At 34.4% G+C, this 20,742-nt stretch overlaps 1 protein-coding gene across 1 annotated transcript in view; it reads right to left on the reverse strand.

Annotated features, from left to right (window-relative positions):
• Positions 1–5,248: 5,248 nt before the first annotated feature.
• LOC117108892 (pre-mRNA-processing factor 19-like) overlaps positions 5,249–20,742 on the reverse strand; it is a 21,897-nt gene continuing 6,403 nt past the window's right edge. The window contains exons 2-10 of the mRNA XM_033251067.1: positions 12,274–12,423; positions 11,476–11,694; positions 9,321–9,457; positions 8,837–8,953; positions 8,257–8,442; positions 7,163–7,388; positions 6,243–6,499; positions 5,900–6,005; positions 5,249–5,473 (exon numbers count right to left, since the gene is read on the reverse strand). Coding sequence (XP_033106958.1) covers positions 5,376–5,473; positions 5,900–6,005; positions 6,243–6,499; positions 7,163–7,388; positions 8,257–8,442; positions 8,837–8,953; positions 9,321–9,457; positions 11,476–11,694; positions 12,274–12,423 — 1,496 coding nt within the window. The 3' untranslated portion in view covers positions 5,249–5,375. The remainder of the gene's footprint in view (positions 5,474–5,899; positions 6,006–6,242; positions 6,500–7,162; positions 7,389–8,256; positions 8,443–8,836; positions 8,954–9,320; positions 9,458–11,475; positions 11,695–12,273; positions 12,424–20,742) is intronic.

A 20,742-nucleotide genomic window follows, 5' to 3' on the forward strand; every position in this document is an offset into this window, starting at 1 on the left:
AGATAATATACTAACGTTTAACAACATCCAAGAAGGTCACAGTTAGCTACACACGTACATCCCATAAGTCCGTGAGATTTCATAGGCCTACCGTAGGTAAACATAGAAAGAGCAATACAGTACTGTAATACTAATAGTAAAACTCGAGCGTCACGACATTGCGAAGTGTCTGATCTTGTTCCTCGTATCGTACTCACTTGAGTCAATCCGAGATGTCCCGAGTGAAGTTTCATGCAAATGTTTCGTACGGAAAAAAAATCGCCAACCGGTCATATCCCCTAACACGAACCGTTATTCTAACTCATTCATTGCGAGCGAGGGGCATTTACCTGTTTAATAGTAGATATGTAAGATAGTTATTATTTATTGCATTGAATTACTTTTCCTGCTTAATTTATTGAAAGAGCGATGTAATTTCCAAGGATTTGGATTAATAAAGTGATGTCTAGGCTAGGCCTATGCCTAGACTCTAGAGAGTTTTATTATGATGATGTTCCAATAATATAATATGCACCTCATTCATTTTTTTCCCTGCTGTATTCCTTAAAACAACATTAGAAGATGTTATAATCATACAAGTTGTGTGAATTTCCATTTCTTTAAAGAAAATGTAATATAAAAACATAATAATAAGACAACTTTTATCCCGCCACACACATGGAATAAACCATGAAGTTACTGTACTTCAAAGAAAGACTTGCTGTACTTGTAGATCATAGGTGGCGCTGTTCTAAAATTCGATTAAAAAAATTATTTCAACATACCGTACTCGCGCGAATAAGCGCCGGGGCGCTTAAAATATTTTTTTGCACTTATTTGAAACGGGGCGCTTATGAAAACAGAGTGGAAATAGATGAAAATCGAGGGGTTCTTATGGGAAATTATTTCATAATTAAAAATTCAAGAGGCACTTTTTGAATGAAAAAAAGATTATATAAGCAGGACATTACGAATGGTGGTTAGAAAAGATAATCGTCCAGAGAACATGGCTCATAACAAGAATGCGTAAATATTTACATAACAGCAAAATAGCAGATGCAATTAGTGGTAGGCAGTGGTTAGCTTGGCCATCGGCCGATTAAGATTAGCAGGATGGCAGGATATTGTATTTTTCTTGAAAATTACTCAGATGAGAATGTGCTCGAAAAAAGAAAAAGAGGAGTAGGACTAGACATAGACAAATATGTGAAAAGACAAAAATTGGAAATATACTGTCTGTCCAGGGATCGGAGCTCTCATCTGTCCAAGAGAAATATCCTTATTTTGATATTGACTGAAGAAGAATGTGTTTCCACTCAGTACAGCTCAAATCATGCCAAACACAGTCCCAGGATTGATTGGATTATTGACTTGCTAAAAAGAAATCTTATGAGGGGGGCGCTTATTCAAACGGCGCGAGTACGGTATATAACTTGCCATTAACATTATATCCAACATCCAATAAAGAAAAATAAAATTATATCGATACATAAATAAAAATAGGGGGCACCATTCTTCTTCAATTTTTATACCTCTCAGGCCTCACATGGTTTCATAGTACACGCAGTAGTACAGTACACTGTATTATTTTTACTGATATCGCATATTGGGAAAAAAAATTAACTAAAGCATATCAAATATTGTAGTTAATTTAAAATGATCTATAATCCAGGCTACTAAAGTGACTTTCAATGTTATATAGGTTCTAACACAAGTTTAGTTTTAATGTTTATTTTGGATCAATTTTGCACATCCAAAATGACTCGAAAAATAACTTAACTACTAAAATCATTGCAGGACAAAAGGTTTGGAAAATAAAGCAAAATGACAACGTGTCATTATACAAATTCATTACAATAATCTTTTAATAATAATAATAATAATAATAATAATAATATTAATATTAATAAAGAAAATAAAAAACTTAAAATTTCGGCGTAGGGTCTACCTAATCTTCTTATAGATATTGATCTCAATTCCAGGCTTGTTGAATGTGTTTTTACAACATTTTTTACAATAAAAAATCTTTCGCGTTTAAAAAAACGATTATTATTTGTGTGCGCTATCGACTAATCTTTGTACAAATGTTTTAATTTACTATTAATTATTTGAGGAAATGGAGTAAAATATATTTCGAAGGAACAAATCATTATTTTGACCCAGCTGTATTCGAAAAACTACAAAATTTTATATTTGGCTTAATAGCACTTTCAAATCCTTTTTATTATAGTTCTCTCAAGCAATAATATAACGACACCTCTCATCAAGCATCGAATTGTTCAAAATTTAGGATGAGTATGATCCAGTCAATTCCATTTCGCAGGTTGCAGACTTCCTTTTATCGAGAAAATCGGAACAGTGCCCCAAACATGATCTACTTGTATCCAAGGATAAAATCACTGATATACAATATCTTCTTGTTATAATCTCTACAAAGCAAAATATTCAAAAGGGTTTTATTAACTGAACATAAAGCATAAATATTGTAAGAATGTCGCTCTCTTGGCGAGAGAAGCGTTTTTAATGTTGAAAGTAATTTGATGTTTTTTAGGAGTCCCGTGCTACAATGAGATGAAGTTTTAGAATATTATGACACCTTCTCAGTTGTCCATGCATCCATGTGATGTCAGACACTCGAAAAGTACTGCATAACTATTGGTATTGAATCCAAACGACTTCGTGACAAAGCGGATTATGAAGTTCACCATTTACGAAAAAAAGCGTCCATGTGTTTTTGGAATACACTATCTGAAAGTCATAAATAGTTCTCAATAAGATACAAATATTTTTCTGTGGTTGGAGACAAGATGTAGTTACATTGAGCATACTTTGAGTCTGTCTTATTGTACAAATCCATTTAACCATCGTCATTCAGTGCCATGAAATATAGGGACTGAGGCACTGGATTATGTTAAGCTATGAATATTCTAAGGCATGGGGTAGGCATGCCACATTAGTAAATTTGATGGTGTGACATACTTTGAAACAAGGATATCTGGTAGAAATACTCTATTTGTTGCTCTATCATTATTTTATCTCACTTGCCCCTGGGGAAATGCTGCTGGTTATACCATAGGCTGGGTTCCAGGCCCTAATTTTGGGATACTCACTCATTATTGCACGCCATACCTAATTTATTTGGCGTCCCATACTCGAATTCTATTTTTTTCGGATTTTAGATTTTAAAATTGCTTGTTAGTGGCGCTGTCCAAAATAAGAATTAAAAAAATAAGGGACTTGTTGCAAGTCTAGTTATACCATGGAGGTATTATTTTTATCCCTTTCATATTTATAATTAGCAATTCAAATGTATTTGTTTTATATGTTTAAATTCATTAGAATTGCATTCAGTTGTCCAGAAATTAATACTTTTTACCTGCTTACTAAGATACAAATGTATCGACAAACATTACATATGCGAAAACAAAATTTAGTGCAAAAGAAGAAATTTATTCAAAACATTTAACAGCCTCTCACTCCGCTGTAAATATTACATCTTAATACAAAATATTCAGATGTTTAAAATTAAGGCTATCTACTGATTCCTTCAGGATGAAGTCACATAGTTTCTAAAAGGACAAACCAATTTTGATTCTAAAAATTATATAAACACTTACTTCTTCAATCAAATCATTCTGTTGTCACCGCACCAATTGATGATTTAATAGGCTGTTTAACTACAAACGCATTAATACATATCATTAAAAAAACAATAATACTTTACCTATTTATTTTACCAAAGATATATTATATAATCTTTGATATCTACAGATGTACAGCTCTATGATAACAAGGCGCTGTTGCTATTAAATTTTGATGCTTTTTTTTTTCGGTCTACACTTGTACCGTAATTGATTTTTCAATAATTTATGTTCATTCATTTTTGATAATTATGATCACAATTTTTGTAGAAATTTTGAACAGTTTGGAAATGTCCTCAACAACTTAAAACAAATGTATTAATTAATTTATTATTAATGTACCAGTTTTCTGATTTTTTTTTTCAAAATCAATACATTTTATGAAATCATGACAAACAATTTATTAACAAGTTTCATAATTAAACTAAACATTCTTGACACTTATGCCCAAGATTGTACCATTAACACGGTGACTGTCACGATTGGTAACCTAGATATTGTAGTGTTATATCAGTAAATGTTCAATACAAATTAAAAAAATGTGGTGAATGTACTTTAATGAGATTGTTAAATTTGATCACTTTTGTAGATATACAGTCATAGCAAACAGACTATGAATAAAATACAAGCAGATACTTCCATGCAATTCCAATGATTTGCAATCTTTAAAAATATTTGTTCAATTGATTTGCAATCTTTAAATGTTTTGGTTGAACTTGTGTTTAATTATTCATGTTTCGACGTTCAACACTTTGAAATAGAAGGGAATGCATTATTTATTATACTGATCATTCTTCATAAATCAACACTGGCTGTGTCATGACCTACGACATATCCTTGTAATTCGTTGGCTTATATTTTAGATCTACACACATTCACTGACCATGGAAACATTATCAATGCTCACATCTTACTAGTTAGTCTTGTACTAAAGGAAACTTGTAACACAGGATTCAGAGTTCATCTGTATAATTTACAAACTCTAAATTAATAGTTCAAATTAACTTACAAATTCCCACACATTGTATATGTAACACAAATTAGATTTATTAATACTACATAGCAACTAATACACTAAAAATATTTAGCTACCTAGAAACAAAAAGACTATAAGTACATGGCTGAATTACATTTTTGAATCAAGTCCCAAAGTCACCAATTTTCCATCTTTAGATGATAACATCATTCATGCAAAGTAAATATGAATTATGAATGTATCTTTAAAACATGTAGATACTGAAATCTAAGCTTGGTACACCACAGGGCTTGAACCAATCATCTTATCATGAGATTAATTATTCTAATCCTGATGATTTAACCATAACATATTTGTGGTAAATCTGTTCATAAGCAATGAATTTGTATTTCATGTCAACTCTTAGGAGTGTGACAAAGTCTTCACAATGTCTATCCATATAATTCCTAGATTAAGAACAAGATGTTTTCATCTAGAAACATCAATGTTTTACACATGAATTTAGAAGATTAACTCATTAATAATGAGATGTTTCAATATATTAAATCACTGACTTGCTACAGTATTATACTAGTGTGTTAATGGCTAAAATTTGCAACAGACTTCTGATGGTTTTCCAAAATGAAACATCACTCACCAAACATGTACCCTTAGAACTTAATGCTTTGTACAGTATAGTAGAAGACACAAGATAATTTATTCAGCTTATTAGGATTTTTAAGATAAGCAGAGCAGAAGTAAGGCTCTTGAGACAAGAATGAACTAATTTCAACTGTATTTTACAAGCCATAGAACTTGAGACTCCTGTCCATTCCAGTTGAAGCAAGGAAACCTGCATGCTGACCAAATCGAACACCAGTAGCTAAACCGTTGTGGTCTGGAAAATCAATATTTATACCAAATTTATTTAACTTAAAAAATCTCTATAATTATATGATATTATTACACAGCTGTCATATCTAGTGCTACTCGTATGCCAATGAGGCGGGAGTAGGTACTCTGTGGTCAGACATTGAAAAAGAAGTTGTGTTCAAGTCCAAGTCATTTATTAAAAGTTGTACTTAAAACTATTTCAATAATAGTAGAATAGGAGCAGCAGTAGGAGCAACAACAATACTATTACTGTTGTGGTATAAAAACATAATAATGATGATAATACAGTAATAACAATATTATAAATAAAAATAAAAAAATAATAATACTGTAATAGTACAGGAGCAGGAGTAAGATCAACAACAATATTATTGTTGTTTTGTTTCTGCTGCTGCTTATATGATGTAATAGATTGAGTTGAGGTTCTCACCAGTGAGCACAGCAAGTTCTTGCCACTGCTTACACAAGTAAACACGAACATCAGAACCAGCCACTGCTAGGTAGGTACCACTCTGATCAAATGACAATGACTTCACCTAAGAATATAAATGAAAACATTTCCATAAAAATTGGTTATTCAGTTGTATATGCATGTGCTTTGGTTTATATATTTACATTTTTCCTGACTGTATTTTGCATTTCAAGTGTAATTTAGTTGAAGTTGTATTGTAGTTTTATAACTCCATTTTGATACGATCATATTTTTCATGAGGATTTTTATATTGTATTTTATAAACTTTCATTGATGACAATAGTGTATTTAATTTGTTCACCTCATAATGACTATCTAAAGTAATGTTTTTGAAGTTTTTCAACTTTCGCAAATCCCAGAGTTTGACAACGGAGTCATCAGCAGCAGTAGCCAGATAGTAACCATTCTCAGAGAAGGAAATGGCAGTGATGGGTCCAGAATGTCCTGGAAAGTTGGCCACATTTGTCCGTTCCTTGAGATCCCAGATCTTGATGACACTGTCACCAGTACCAGTTCCGAAGATCAGACCATCAGGATGGAACTGAGCACAAGTCAAAGCTGCAAGATAAAGGAAGACAAATAAATATTGTGGAATCCCAACAAAAAAACCAACATACATAGTATAGACAGAAGCATATAAACTCAAATACATAATTAGATAAATAAGATGTAATATATAATTATTACTCAATGAAGCTGTTAGGTTAGCTTAAGGAGCTTTAATTTTGTTTCTTCTTCTTTGATTGAAGGTCAACTTCATTATTTGAAGACTTTGGCCCAAAATGACAGGAGCTGTGAGATGGACCAGTACACCGGGGTAACCACCTACTCAAAGGCTATACTGCGATCATTATAGTGCATATTGTGTACACTGGACCTATAGATTGTAGTTCTTATATTGAAGACTTGCTCCACCACCACAACTAGCGTTGATAATGTGGTTATAGGTTGTGACACCCCTGCCTTAAACGGTTGGCTATTTAAAGCTGTCTATTTCATTGTGTCCTTTGCCATGGTACTTTACCCACACTCTACCCCACCCAGAGAAAGTCAGATTTGAACGCAAATAACATTAATAGCAGCAAAATTATAGTATACTCCTCCAGTGGGCTAAGCAAGTCTTCCATTGGCAGTTCCTACAATGACCAGGGTAATAATATAAATCCATAAACACATTGACCTTTTGTTCTATATAAAACAGACAAAAATTATTATTCTTACCATGACCAATAGAGTCATCAGACACTTTGGTAAGGACACGTCCAACGTTGATATCAGAGAAAGCCCAGTGACGATCCTCAGAGCAACTCAGCATGTAGTCACCAGTAGCATGGAGACTAAGCCCTGTTACTGCACCTTCGTGAGCCCGAATCGTCTGGGCACATGTGCCACTGGCAACTGCCCAAACACGGATCGTAGAATCGGGAGAAGATGAGAACACAACATCCTAAAATAATACAAGTGCTAATTCATAAACTGCTCAACAAATAAATGGATGCTTAGGGTAATTTCATAGGTGGAATGCTGGAGTAAACTTGTTTACTTCTTGTTACACAAAAATAAAACATACATAGCATACAATGATATCACACAAGGTACATCAAAAAACTTCTGACTTCATAATTTTCACCAGCATTTACTTAATTCCATCTGCATTCATTTTATCATTGATATCTTTATTATTCTATGGCCATAACTTTTTTTTTAATTATATGTATATTTATATGATGTTATATATAATAACAACAACCTCAACAACAACAAAAACAACAATATTAATAAATGAGTCTCACTATCCCAAGACCAAAAAAAATAAAAATTGAATTTTTTTATTATATTCTTATTCTTCTCCACATTATAAGCTCTAAAATGATATGTCGTTTACTGGAATCTTACTATTGCCAAAGTTTTAAGTAAAGCTTGGTTTCCATACAATTGCTACATGCTATTGCAGACAGCTTCAGTGATGCTGATTGGTTGGTCGAATCGGGGAGCTATCCGATTGCGTCGGGTACCGCTACGCTGTACAACGATTGCACTGAAAACACTGCAGCCATTTTAAGGAAACCAGGCTTAAAAGTATTATGGCTTCTCTGTACCAGGTATTCAATACTGCCACAAGTTTAAGAATTAGCGACACAATGCTGAATTTAGAATAGCAAGCCTCAAATATTTTAATAGTTTCACAAAGTTCTACAGTAACAATATTATGATGATACTTATTGTTGTTATTGTTACAGTATATAAAACCAAAAATCATAATGACAACATCAATACTAATAACGATATTAGAATACAATAACATAACAATTTACCTTGTTGGGATGGTAGATGACATGAGTAACCTTCTTAGTATGTCCTTTAAGTATGGTCTCCAATTGCTCAGTCTCCTTATTGAAGACCACCACATTGCGGTCAGCACCACCAGTCAGTACCTTGTTAGTGTTAGCAGCTTGGATGTCCAAAGCCAAAATACCAGGATTACTTGCACTATGAAGACCCTATGAATAAAGAAATTAAAATTTTACCATATTTATAAATATTAAGAATAAAGGAAAAGGCAGAGTAATATTCTTTAATGAACATAAGGGATCGGGTTAGGCGCCCGAAACCAAAACACACAACCACTACGGAAACTTCTCCACATTTATTAGACTAAAACAAAATTTTGCCTGAATATGTAGCAATTATTTAACTGATGTATGTTCTACTTTATGTTCTACTAAAGTTTGTTTCAGATATATTGGCATTCTACTATGCTTAAACTATTGTTCGTTGTCTTGTTTTAAATTATCACTTCTTTTTGGAAGCATAAATTTCTCAAAAACCAGTGGACTAATACATAAATCATTGAGGGTGGCATGCTTGGAGCCTTCAGTAGAGATACTGACTTACTGGATGAGAAGATTGAACACGAAAACTACGGATCTCTTCAGCTGGCATAAGATCTTCTGGAACCTTCTTACCACGCTTCTTACGCTCTGCAGTAAGCAAGGCAGCCTTGTCTTGCAACTACAGATAAACACAAATGTACATCAATGATTATGTTTATGATAATACTATACCATACTATAACATTTAATCAATTTTAAAGTAGAATAATAAATCTTTCATCCAAATATGCTATACTGTAAGACCATGAAGTTTATTCATATATTTCATTAGTTATCATAAAAACTGGATCAGAAAGTAAATACTGCTCTCCCGAAGGCCTAGTATAACATTCACAATACAAAATTCAATAAATACAATTTCAAATATGTTACATATTAATTAAAAACAATATATATGTTTTGAAATTCTTTCAATTTAAATCTGTTTTTATTTCTATTACAATTTGTTGGTAATAGAATTTTAAAATATTCATCATAAAAAGTACCTTTTGGATGACTTCTTCAGACATGCCAATCATGCCTGCCTCCTCTGCTTCCATTGGCTCAGCCAGCTGACTGGGTGGGACCATGCTGCCAATAGGGGCAATGCCTGGAGCAGCCTGGGGCTTCAGAGTAGCAAGTGCTGTAAGTGAAATGAGATAAATTGTACATGAATTTTGAAGACAAATGGAAATTTTTGCTAAGATAATGAACGCATGTAAACATGTATGTTTGTGGGACATATGTGTGTTTGTGGGTGAAGCGTGTATTCTTAGCGTTGTTTTGATTGGTCAGTTAGGTTTGATTGACACTCCGGAAAGGTACATTTAGTTTGTGGAGACTTGGCCTACGATTATTATAGTCCTTATTCCATCCAGCAGGCATTGTTCTACCATTTGAAAAATGAGTTAAGAGGGTCTCAAACCAGCATGGGTGTAAGCACTTCAGCTCAGCCACTTTCCTTTTGCAATAGTGCATTAAATTTAGGTTTAAAGGGCTGTTCTGTTAATACTTAATGTTGCCGTAACTAGACTAACATGCCTAAAATAAGTTATTGGCAATAATCATTAGTAATAAGCTTAGGGTGCAATTTATTCTTTGGTACACAGGTGTGCTACTGATTGTGTTTCTTTTAAGGTCCGTAGAGACATTATAAAAATGTATTATAAAACTAAAAATCAACATTACCTGCACTGAAAGATTATGATTATAGTATCTAGTATAATATTATTGTTACAGACAGTTGAACTATTATAGACCTTATATGCTTACTTTATAGAGTCACAATCAAGCATAGTTTGTGTGACTTTAGAAAGTGGAAACCAATAAGCAATTAGTAGAGCTCCGCATAGTACACTATAGGAAAATTATTATATGATTTAATTTAATATACTGTTAGATTTAATAATTGAAAAAATTTCCTGAGGGCCTGCAAGGCCTGAAGGAAATTTTTGAATGCATTAAATCTAACCTAAGTATAATAACTTTCCTATAGTGTACTATGCGGAGCTCTACTAATTGCTTTATAAGTCAATCGTCGTCTTTTAATTTTAGTTTTTGATAACCAGCTGTTGTAGCAGTCATCGGTTGCTATAGTGATATGATCAGTATACGTGTGCGTATTTACATTTAGCATAGTTCATAGTTAATATTGAATTTGAAGTAACTTTCTTCGGGTTCTGATTAAGCTTGTCTTACGAAAGTAATTTTCAATTACAATTCAATTTTCATTGCAGTGCATGTTGTCTTCGCGGTGACGAAAAAATGAGGAATTTTTTTTTGCACACTAGCCTCCAACTAACATCCACTAACTGAAAAATTATTGGATGGTGGGGAATATGTAAATAACATTGGGAGTTGCAATGATGACGTCACAATTGACTTAATAAAGTTTTAGTTTTATAAAGTATTATAGAAAATACAACACTCTCAAGAATTGATTTTAGGTACTGTTCATTATTATCATAATAAATTTCAATTTTGCTGTATGCTTTTCTTTGGTCCAAAAAATAATAATGTAATAAGATGCATGATGATTGACAGTTTCAATAGAAAAATGAAAATATTTATGTTATCTTCGTTTAAACAAAAGAAATACAAAAAAACCTAAACAAAGAAAAATTAGCGAAACTCCGAATGTTCCAACAATTTAGGGCATAACCACATTATTCCTACAATTTTTATATTCAAAATCTATAATTTATTATTTTTCCCATTTATTCCTCAATTACCCATTCAGCGCCTTGGAAGACTCAGTTGTACAACATATATTTAGTTTTTCTCTGACATTTAAGAAGTTATAATAGCATTAGCTGAATTAAAGGGGGCCAACTATAATAACAACAATAGGCTGGTGACAGCCATTAAGCTATTTAACTTTATAAACAGATACGGTTTTGATTTGTAAGAAAGAATTTCATAATTAAATAAAGAGATAAAAAAATAAATAAAATTTAAAAAAATCATATTACAACTTTTTTATACACATATTATAGCATCATGTAAGCCAAGTAGGACATTAATTTAAGATGCCTGCCAGTAAAAATTATTAATTATCAAAAATCTTAATGTTGATAAACCTAAGCAGAATAACATTATCTTGTGGAAAATCATGGTATCCAATACTCAGAGTACGGGACATATTAGGAAGAATTGGTATACCTTCACGGGCTGCTGTAACCTCCTTAGTCAGCCTAGCAATAACACGACATGCAGCATCATGCTGATAGAGGGCGTGGGAGAGTTCTTGACGGGCTGTTTGCAACTGTTGACGGAGGGTGAAGCTATGCAGCATGCAGGCGTCCCACTCATCCTGAAGTAGCTTGAGGATTGCAGGGATACTGGTGGCTGTTGGTGGGCGTGGCTTTACTACAGGGCTCACTGTGGATCAACAACACAAAATCAGATTTTTTTTTCAATTTGGTGAAATATACAGTAGAGTTTAATTTGTTGTACAATCTAGACTATCTAAATGTAAATGGTGATTATATTAGGAATAATAACAAATTATTACAAAAATATATAGCTACAGAAACTTTAAAACATAAATAGAGGTCCTGGGAGGGATTTCCACAGATGGAAGGTGTATACCACTCAGCTCCACCATGGTTGGGGCTGAGGCAAGACAATTTAATATTATGGCACCTCTTGATCTCAGACACACAATTTGAATAAGCTCTCCCCACTCCTTGAATCCACCAATGAACGTATTATTTGGTACTTATATTTAAATCATCTGTGAATATGAAGAAATTGTTGTAAACTTCAGATTAAAGAATATAAATTAAAGTTGTATAATTCATGGAGGAAATATATTTCCTCCATATTAAATTACAGTATGAGACACTGCAAATGCAAACCAAATTAATATAATTTGACCTTCTAGAAATGTAAAAGAAATTTTGCATCTTTTGGACAGTATCTTTCAGAGGTTAATCTTAATGATAACAATATTTGTACCTTTAACATCAACCAGCATATCTTCAGAGAGAACTTCTCCAGTAATAGGGTCAACTCCATTTTCAGCTATGAATTTTTCAATTAGACGTCGTTCAAAAATATTGTTAGAAACGGGCGATACCACTGGATGCTCAGGCACTTCATGACTTACTGAAATGTCAATAAAATTAAGATGCGCTATTGATTCAATATAGAAATGTATTACTGAAACTGCCATGTTTACTACAGTTTCATCAATATACTCTTTTGTTAGGTCCCAAGAAAAACTGAATCACTCTAGCTTAAACTAAAAGACAATAGATGAACTGCGCTCAATCAAAGGCTAGTGTCATGTCAAACAGACTGGAAAGTAAGTCAAAAAGGTGATAACACCCTACCACAACCTCAGTAAAAGGGATATGCTTTTTTTGAGCTTGTAGTGGTTGTCCTTTATACTATGGCAAAACCATTTGGATATGGATCTATAAGTTAGAAAATCATGATTGCATGTGTTTTGCATTAGACTGAAAGAATGTGAATTTTAAGTGCAGCTGGTCAGACATGCGCAATTAATTAAAAACATAACATAACTAGAGGGCACGCAGAGAGTGCATACCACCGACCACATCATAATTCTCCTTGCAATTTGAACCCAGGGCTGTTAATGTGAAAACATTCTTCTAACCACTTTACCGGCAAGCCTGTAAAAACGCACACACACACACGTCTATAAGGCAAACAGTTATACAAGTTTGTTGATCATTGTGTCCTTGACCCTGACCCTTTAAAATTTAGTCACTTCCAGATCTTTGGTAAAGGAACATTGTGGCCAAGTTGGACAAATTTCTGATAAAAACAGTTTCAAAAAATAATTTTTTTGATTGTAACCTTGGCATTTAACACTTACCATTCAACATCCAAATATTTTGAGATTTTGGTCAAGGAACATCGTGACTAAGTTTGACAAGTTTGTGAATAAAACTATCGGCTGTAGACAAATAAATAAAAACAATAGTTTTCTTTGATTGTGACCTTGACCTTTCACCCTGACCCTTCAAAATTTAATCAGCTCTAGATCTTAGGTAAAGGAACATTGTGGCCAAGTTCAGACCTGCCAACTCACCCCATCCTGTCGGGTGTCACCCGATATTTAAACAAATCTCCAGTTCTCCCGATCGAATGTAATTTTCACCCGATTTCACAGGCCACCCCACCTCCCCAAAAATACTCCGATTTATGCATAATTTGATTGATTTGATCGTTATTATTCACTGTATTCGCCGCCTGCTCGCTTCGCGGTGCATAAACAAGCAGCCATTTTCAATTCGAATGTCGCCATAACGGCCAATGATTAGTAGTGACGTGAAATTTTTGGTATCTTGCATCATCTTTTGGTTAATTATGGAAACCTCCCAATTTTTTGGTAAATCTCCAGATTTTTTTAAGATTCTAAAAAAATCTCCAGATTTTCATGACCCAAGGGTTGGCAGTTCTGCAAGTTTGATGTATTTCTAATAAAAACTATGGGCTGTAGGCTGTGTTCTCAACAAATATGCCGACAGACAATAAGTAACCTCCTGCCAACTTCCTTGGCGGAGGTAATTATTAATAACCTCAATTTTTCTGAAAGGGTAAAACATTAGTTCAGCATGTGCTAAACATTTATTAGATTGAATAATTTCCTGTCAATGTCCGAATTTCAAAGTTGAAAAACCCCTGAAAAAAAGAAAAGCAGGCTTTATTATATTAACGATACTTGCAAAGTAGTTACTAATAAAGATTGTCTACTTTTCATATTAATCTCCCAGTTGTGAATCATTTCCATAGAGGAGTGAGCAGTTTGCCAAAATGCATCATGGGGAACGAGATTTTTCTGAAACCAATTTTAACAAACGACAATCTGCTGACTCTAAAATAGTGAAATCCAGTTTGCTGAAACCCACCTTGCCAAATATAAACCCAATAGGCTAGAACAGTTTGTCAAGCCGACTGCCCACCATCGCTGTCGTTGGCAATGATCTGCAGTCTTCTGCTTTAGTAAACATGACCACTGCCATAAAATAGAGCAGGTATTTCATACTGCAATGGTGCTATTAGAAAAGAGCGACATTTCTCATACTGCGGCAATGCTGATAGAAAAAGTCAGTTTCGATAGCCTTCCGCAAAAAAACATTCATTTTTTCGCTTGAACTGGCATCCATTTTAAATGTAAATCGCTCAAGAAAAGAACTTCATTCCTACTGACTTGTTACCCATCATAAAGTAGCCTAGCTAGACATTACTAAGTCTACCCTACAGTATGCCTCTAGGGCCTTGGCATTTTAATAGGTGGTTGGCCCGCAGGCAATTTAATGTGACTTGCACAGAAAATGAAATAATAAGAAATAGATTAAAAAGATTTCTCTCCAAGATAGCATGGGACGAATTGCAAGATAAGGAAGTCTTTGCAAAAGCAGCATCGAAATGATGCCCATGGGCATCTGTCCAAGGTGGCATGGGCTAGTTTAATACTACCGTCTAACTTACGATCAAACAGGACTTACAGCAGCACACTCAACATTAGTTAGCATTTTTATTTCACAAACATGAAAGGAGATTTACTTAATTTATCATTATCATGGCAGAGGAGGATCCAGAAATTATCTGACGGGATGATGGAAATAGGTCGAACACACCTAACCATAAACCACGGTGGGGCTGAGGTGAACAAATTTTAAGAATATGCTTCACTAGACATTCAGAAATGGCACTCTCAGATGGTAAAAATGCTTTTTCAAAGCAGTCTCCTTGAGAAAATTATTGACTTTTCCCTGACGGGAGATCTGAATTTAGAGCAAATTTTAAGAATATGCCAGTCAAGATGCTCGGAAATTGCACTCATAGAAGCTTTTTCAAAGCAGTCTTCTCAACAAAATTTTTGATTTTCCCAATGGGAGATATCTGTGCCCCCCCCCCTCCCTTAGACACCACTTCCCTCGCAAGCGTCACAAATGACTAATTATGGACCTATAGTCTATTTTATACTGGGAGTCGCAAAGCAAATTATGATTAAGGCACCTATAATGCCCAGAAATGGCACTCATTCAGAGTTAAAATTTGAATAATTTATCTCAATTTAAAAAAAAAATTATGACAAACACCCGTCTTAGGTCTCCATCTTTTGGTCTATTTTACAATATGGTTTATGAAATCGTTGATATAATATTCAAGGCCCTTCATACCGGCACAGGTGATGTCAACACACTCTTTCACTTTCTCGACTTAGCATTTTCTTATATTTGGCAAATCTTTTGCCTACCAGTAGAGTGCACCGAAAGTATCTCTGCCAGACCAAAATGTAGATGTTGTGCACAGTTTGTTACTTTTATTTTGTACATTTTAAAGTGTTCCTTCCAAGTCGTTTCAAACTGTGTGCACAGTATGCACAAGCTTTCATTCAGCAATTATCATAAAATGTGACATTTAAATTTATTAACTGATATTATTTATTATTAGATTATGATTCAACATAATGTATTTTTTGGGAGATATACAGTAATTTTGTGATGTTTTAAGTGATTGGAATTTGCAATGATAAAAGATACCTACAATAGAAAAAATAATAAAAATTGCCAAAAACGACTCACTACTTAAATACTTTAATATGTCTTATAGTTTCATCCGGCACAGCCTATGCCCAGGCTCACCGTCACCGTGCCTGCTGCCAGGCTCACTATTAGGCTAACCTCACGGCCTTCTAGCTAGCCAAAGTGACATTAAGCTACAAGAAATGATATTAAATTGAATTAATTGATTAACAAAATGACAAATAGATTATAGATAAAGACTTTTATGATGATGGAAGTATACGTACCATACTGGGCCTAGCCTTGGGCAAGACTTTCTTTATTCCTCGTTTTGCGTACTTATTTTTTTAAAGATCACCAGGGGAAGGCAGATAAACATTTTTTTAAAATTTTGTTTTGTTACTTAGCAAATTGTTTTGCCAAAAACAAAAAAAAAACAAAAAAACAAAAAAAAAGTCTTGCCTTGGCTAGGCCTAGTCTCACATTTTAATGTGACGAAGTTTGCCTTTCTTTTTTCAATTTTTGATGTCATATTCTGTATTTTTTTAGTTATCAATTTTTAATGCTGTCTTTTTTTATATATACAGTAGTTTTAACATTTATTAATTCATACACAATTCAGCAAATGTGCTGCAATGCATGCATTTTACTAAAATGAACTGGAACATATATATGCGGCAGAACCTTGCCATCAACCCTGGCCATCAGGCGCAAGCTCGGTGGTCTAGAGGTATGATGCCAGGCTAGTGATTTGGAGATCGTGGGTTCGAATCCCACCCGAGAACAACTTGCGATTTTTTCGCAGTTTTCAAATGTACTGAGTATTCAGTACATTTCCACGTCAGGTAGGGCAAAATTACACCTATACATGTTTCTCCTGACGCAAATCCAGTTATTGTCTATTATTCTATCACGACAATAACAATTACTATATAAACAAGTTCTTCTAACACAATACAGATTACAATTTAGTAATTCATCGTATCGTACTGACACTAATGCTGATGTAACACGTACTGCAGGAGCACAAATCAGCATACGCACAGCTAAATGTAAATACGCACACAGTATACTGATCATTATCACCATAGCAACCAATGACTGCTACAATAGTTGATTATTAATACTAACATTAAAAGACGGCGATTGACTTATAAAGCAATTCGTAGAGCATGCATCGTACACTAGAAGAAAATTATACTAAGGTTAGATTTAATGCATTCAAAAATTTCCTCTCAGGAAATTTTTTCAAGCATTAAATCTAACCTTTGTATAATAATTTTCTGCTAGTGTACTATGCGTGGGTGGTTTGGATAATAGATAGGAATTTATGGCCTATGTTGGTTGAAACATTGTTGCTATACGGTAGGTTGAACCAGATGGTTTTACGTTGTCGATTTCGACTTTTTTTTTTCTTTTGCCGGTTGGTTCAATTTTGAGCTTGTGGTCATATCCACTCTGAGTGCTTCTTAGTATGGTGGTATGGCTTAAAACATCTTCAGTTGATGACATATTAGAGTCATTTATTTATTGTCTCCTCTGGTATATTGCGTATTATTGCAGGTGGGTGGTTGCTCTGGTTGTGCACATAGAGTGGCATGTTGTTGGGTTTCATAAATGGCTTTAATTAAATGATTGATTGTTGAGATTAAGGGTGATGTTTAAGTAGTCTATTACTTTTGAGTTGGCTTCAATGGTGATTTTTAGTTTGTGCTTACCGAATGTTTTGCATACAGTTAATCCTTCTTTATTTGCTTAATTTGTTTGGGTGTTTCGTTGAAAGCCGCAAGACAATCATCTTGGAAAAACCCAATGGATGATCCATATTTGGGTTTTAGGTCGGCTAGTATAAAAAGGCCTATTAGTTCACATGTCTTGGCTCCATCATAACTTCCCATTGTTAGATCAAATTGTATTGAGTTTCGTTCGCACCATGGTGTTTCTTTGTTGAATAGCAGTGATTTCTTGCTTGTAGAATTCTGTGATGTCGTCGTGTTAAGAAGCAAAATTAATGGCTTTCTTTAATAGTTCTTCAGTTATAGATGGGTAAAAATCACAAATATCGAAGTAGATGAAGGAATATTCCGGTTTATTTTGAATATTTTTAAACCATTCGATGACGTCAAATTTACAGGACTACATTCGTTGAGAGCTACGCTACACGATGTATTATGATGTCATTTATTCGTGTTAACGGCTATCTTGATTTACGTTATATGCAACTATTTGTTTCTGGCCGGAATTATTGTGTAATGGAGTGTATCTGGTGGTATTTGAACTGTTCAACCATGAAGCCTATGTGGTCTAATGGTTATGACGCTCGCCTTGACAGTGAGAGGTCGCAGGTTCGAGTCCCGCCAGAGGCATTTTATTACACAATTTCTTTATTCAATTATTTACAGGACTATATTCGTTGAGAGCTCCGCTACACGATGTATGTATTATCATGTCCTTTATTCTAACACTGTATTTATCTTTCTTTGATTCTGTAAAAATATATTTCAAAAATATAATTTTACAAATAAATACAACCCTCATCGATTTGATAAATATTTTTATTCAATATTTGTGTTCTTTAATAACATAATATCATTGTTAGCTGCATAATAGCTGTCTCTTATACACATCGAGTAGCCGTAACTTTTAATGGTAAAAAACACAAACGTTTTCGGGCATCACCCTTCATCAGGTGGTACAGATAAAAAATAATAGCGAGTAAAAATACACTCAATGCGGACCTAGTATGATAGAGCAACGAGTAGCTACGGAGCTACAAGGAACAATAAAGGGCGTGAACTGAATCGGATCTAAAACAAAAGCCATCAAAATAGAGTCATACAGATAGGAAGCCTATTCTGTATACGGATGGAATATATGTTTGGTCTCTCCTATGTATATCAAGTTGCATTTATTACAAATTATGCCGTAAATAACATTAGTAGATATACAACTAAAAGAGTCCGTAATAACATGGTATAACATGCTAACGAAGAATTACCTTCAAGTGCATCTGTTTTAATTAATCAACGCCCTAGTTGTTCTAAATTCTACATGTTACCGAAAATTCACAAAGATAACTCTCCTGGTCGTCCTATTGTCTCAACTTGCAACTGTCCTACAGTCATCATCAGTGAATACTTGGATACCGTGCTCTCTCCTATCGTCAAGAAACTTCCTACCTACATTAATGACACTAACGATGCTATTCGCACATTCAAGGGAGTTGAATTTACCGGCCGCCATAAGTACGTCTTCACTATGGATATTACTTCACTGTATACATCTATACCTATTGCTGATGGACTCACCGCTGTTCGACACTTCCTGGACCATGACAACCATACCTCTTGCTCCACCTCCACCATAATCCGACTTGCTGAACTCGTCCTGAAAACCACATCGTTTGAATTCAATGGTAACTTTTATTAGCAAATATCCGGTGTCGCTATGGGAACTAAAATGGGACCCAGCTTTGCTTGCTTGTTTGTTGGATGGTTAGAACAACGTATTTTCGATTCATATTCATGATGGTACCAAACCCGATATGTTTAAGCGCTACATTGATGACTGCGTGGGAACAGCCTCGTGTCATTATGACGAACTCACTAACTTCATATCCTATGTTAATGACTACCATCCGGCAATCAAGTTCACCCACGAAATTTCTGCTACCAAAGTTGCTTTTCTTGACATTGAACTATCTATATCTGGTAATAGTATCTCTACTAGTATCCACTATAAACCAACTGACGCTCATACCCCAGTGCATGTAAACAAGGTATTCCATATTCTCAATTATTGCGACTACGAAGAATTTGCAGTGATGACGACGATTTCTCGAATCGAGCAGTAGAGATGATGGCATTTTTCAATCAAAGAGGATACCCCTCATCTGTCACCAACCAGGCTCTTCGTCGTATTACAGGTACCTCCCAAACCGACGCTCTAGAACCCACTGCTACTTCGTCCACTGATGATAGAGTTCCTCTTATTATGACATTTCACCCGACCACTACCAAAGTTGCTAGAGTCATCAAGAAAAATTACCACATACTCCAGACTGATCCATCTACTAGTGAGATATTTCAGCTTCCTCCACTATGTGCCTATCGTCGTGATGCCAGTATCCGTGACTCACTTGTACATTCTTCACTTCAACCTATTTCTGAAAGACCTAAAGGTTCGACTACTCCTTGCCATCGACCGAGGTGTAAGACATGTAAACACGTTGTATCACTTGATCTACTTAAGGGACCTTCGGGATACCATGTTATTACGGACTCTTTTAGTTGTATTATCTACTAATGTTATTTACGTCATAATTTGTAATAAATGCAACTTGATATACATAGGAGACCAAACGTCGCATTGCTGATCGTTTTACGGAGCACCTTAGATCTATACGCTTACGTATGCCTGGTTTACCAGTAGCTTCTCATTTTTCTCATAATCATAATACTGACGATATACAAATTACTGGTGTTAGTTTATGTAAAGGATCTGATTTCTCTAGGAAAGAATTAGAACAGAGAATCATCTATAAATTAGGTACGTTACATCCTGCTGGCATTAATGTTAGTTTCACAGCTTTTAGATTATGATATGTTATTTACAGCAGATTTTTTTTTTATTATAGGCCTATATTTATATATATTATATTTTATTTCATGTATTTTGCTATATTCCATCCGTATACAGAATAGGCTTCCTATCTGTATGACTCATTTTGATGGCTTTTGTTTTAGATCTGATTCAGTTTTATTGTTCCTTGTAGCTCCGTAGCTACTCGTTGCTCAATCATACTAGGTCCGCATTGAGTGTATTTTTACTCGCTATTATTTTTTATCTGTACCACCTGATGAAGGGCGATGCCCGAAAACGTTTGTGTTTTTTACCATTAAAAGTTACGGCTACTCTACACTTT

This window comes from Anneissia japonica, unplaced genomic scaffold, assembly GCF_011630105.1.
Source record: "Anneissia japonica isolate Jap-2015-1 unplaced genomic scaffold, ASM1163010v1 scaffold2617_len527014_cov191, whole genome shotgun sequence".
In the NCBI taxonomy this organism is placed as follows: Eukaryota; Metazoa; Echinodermata; class Crinoidea; order Comatulida; family Comatulidae; genus Anneissia; species Anneissia japonica.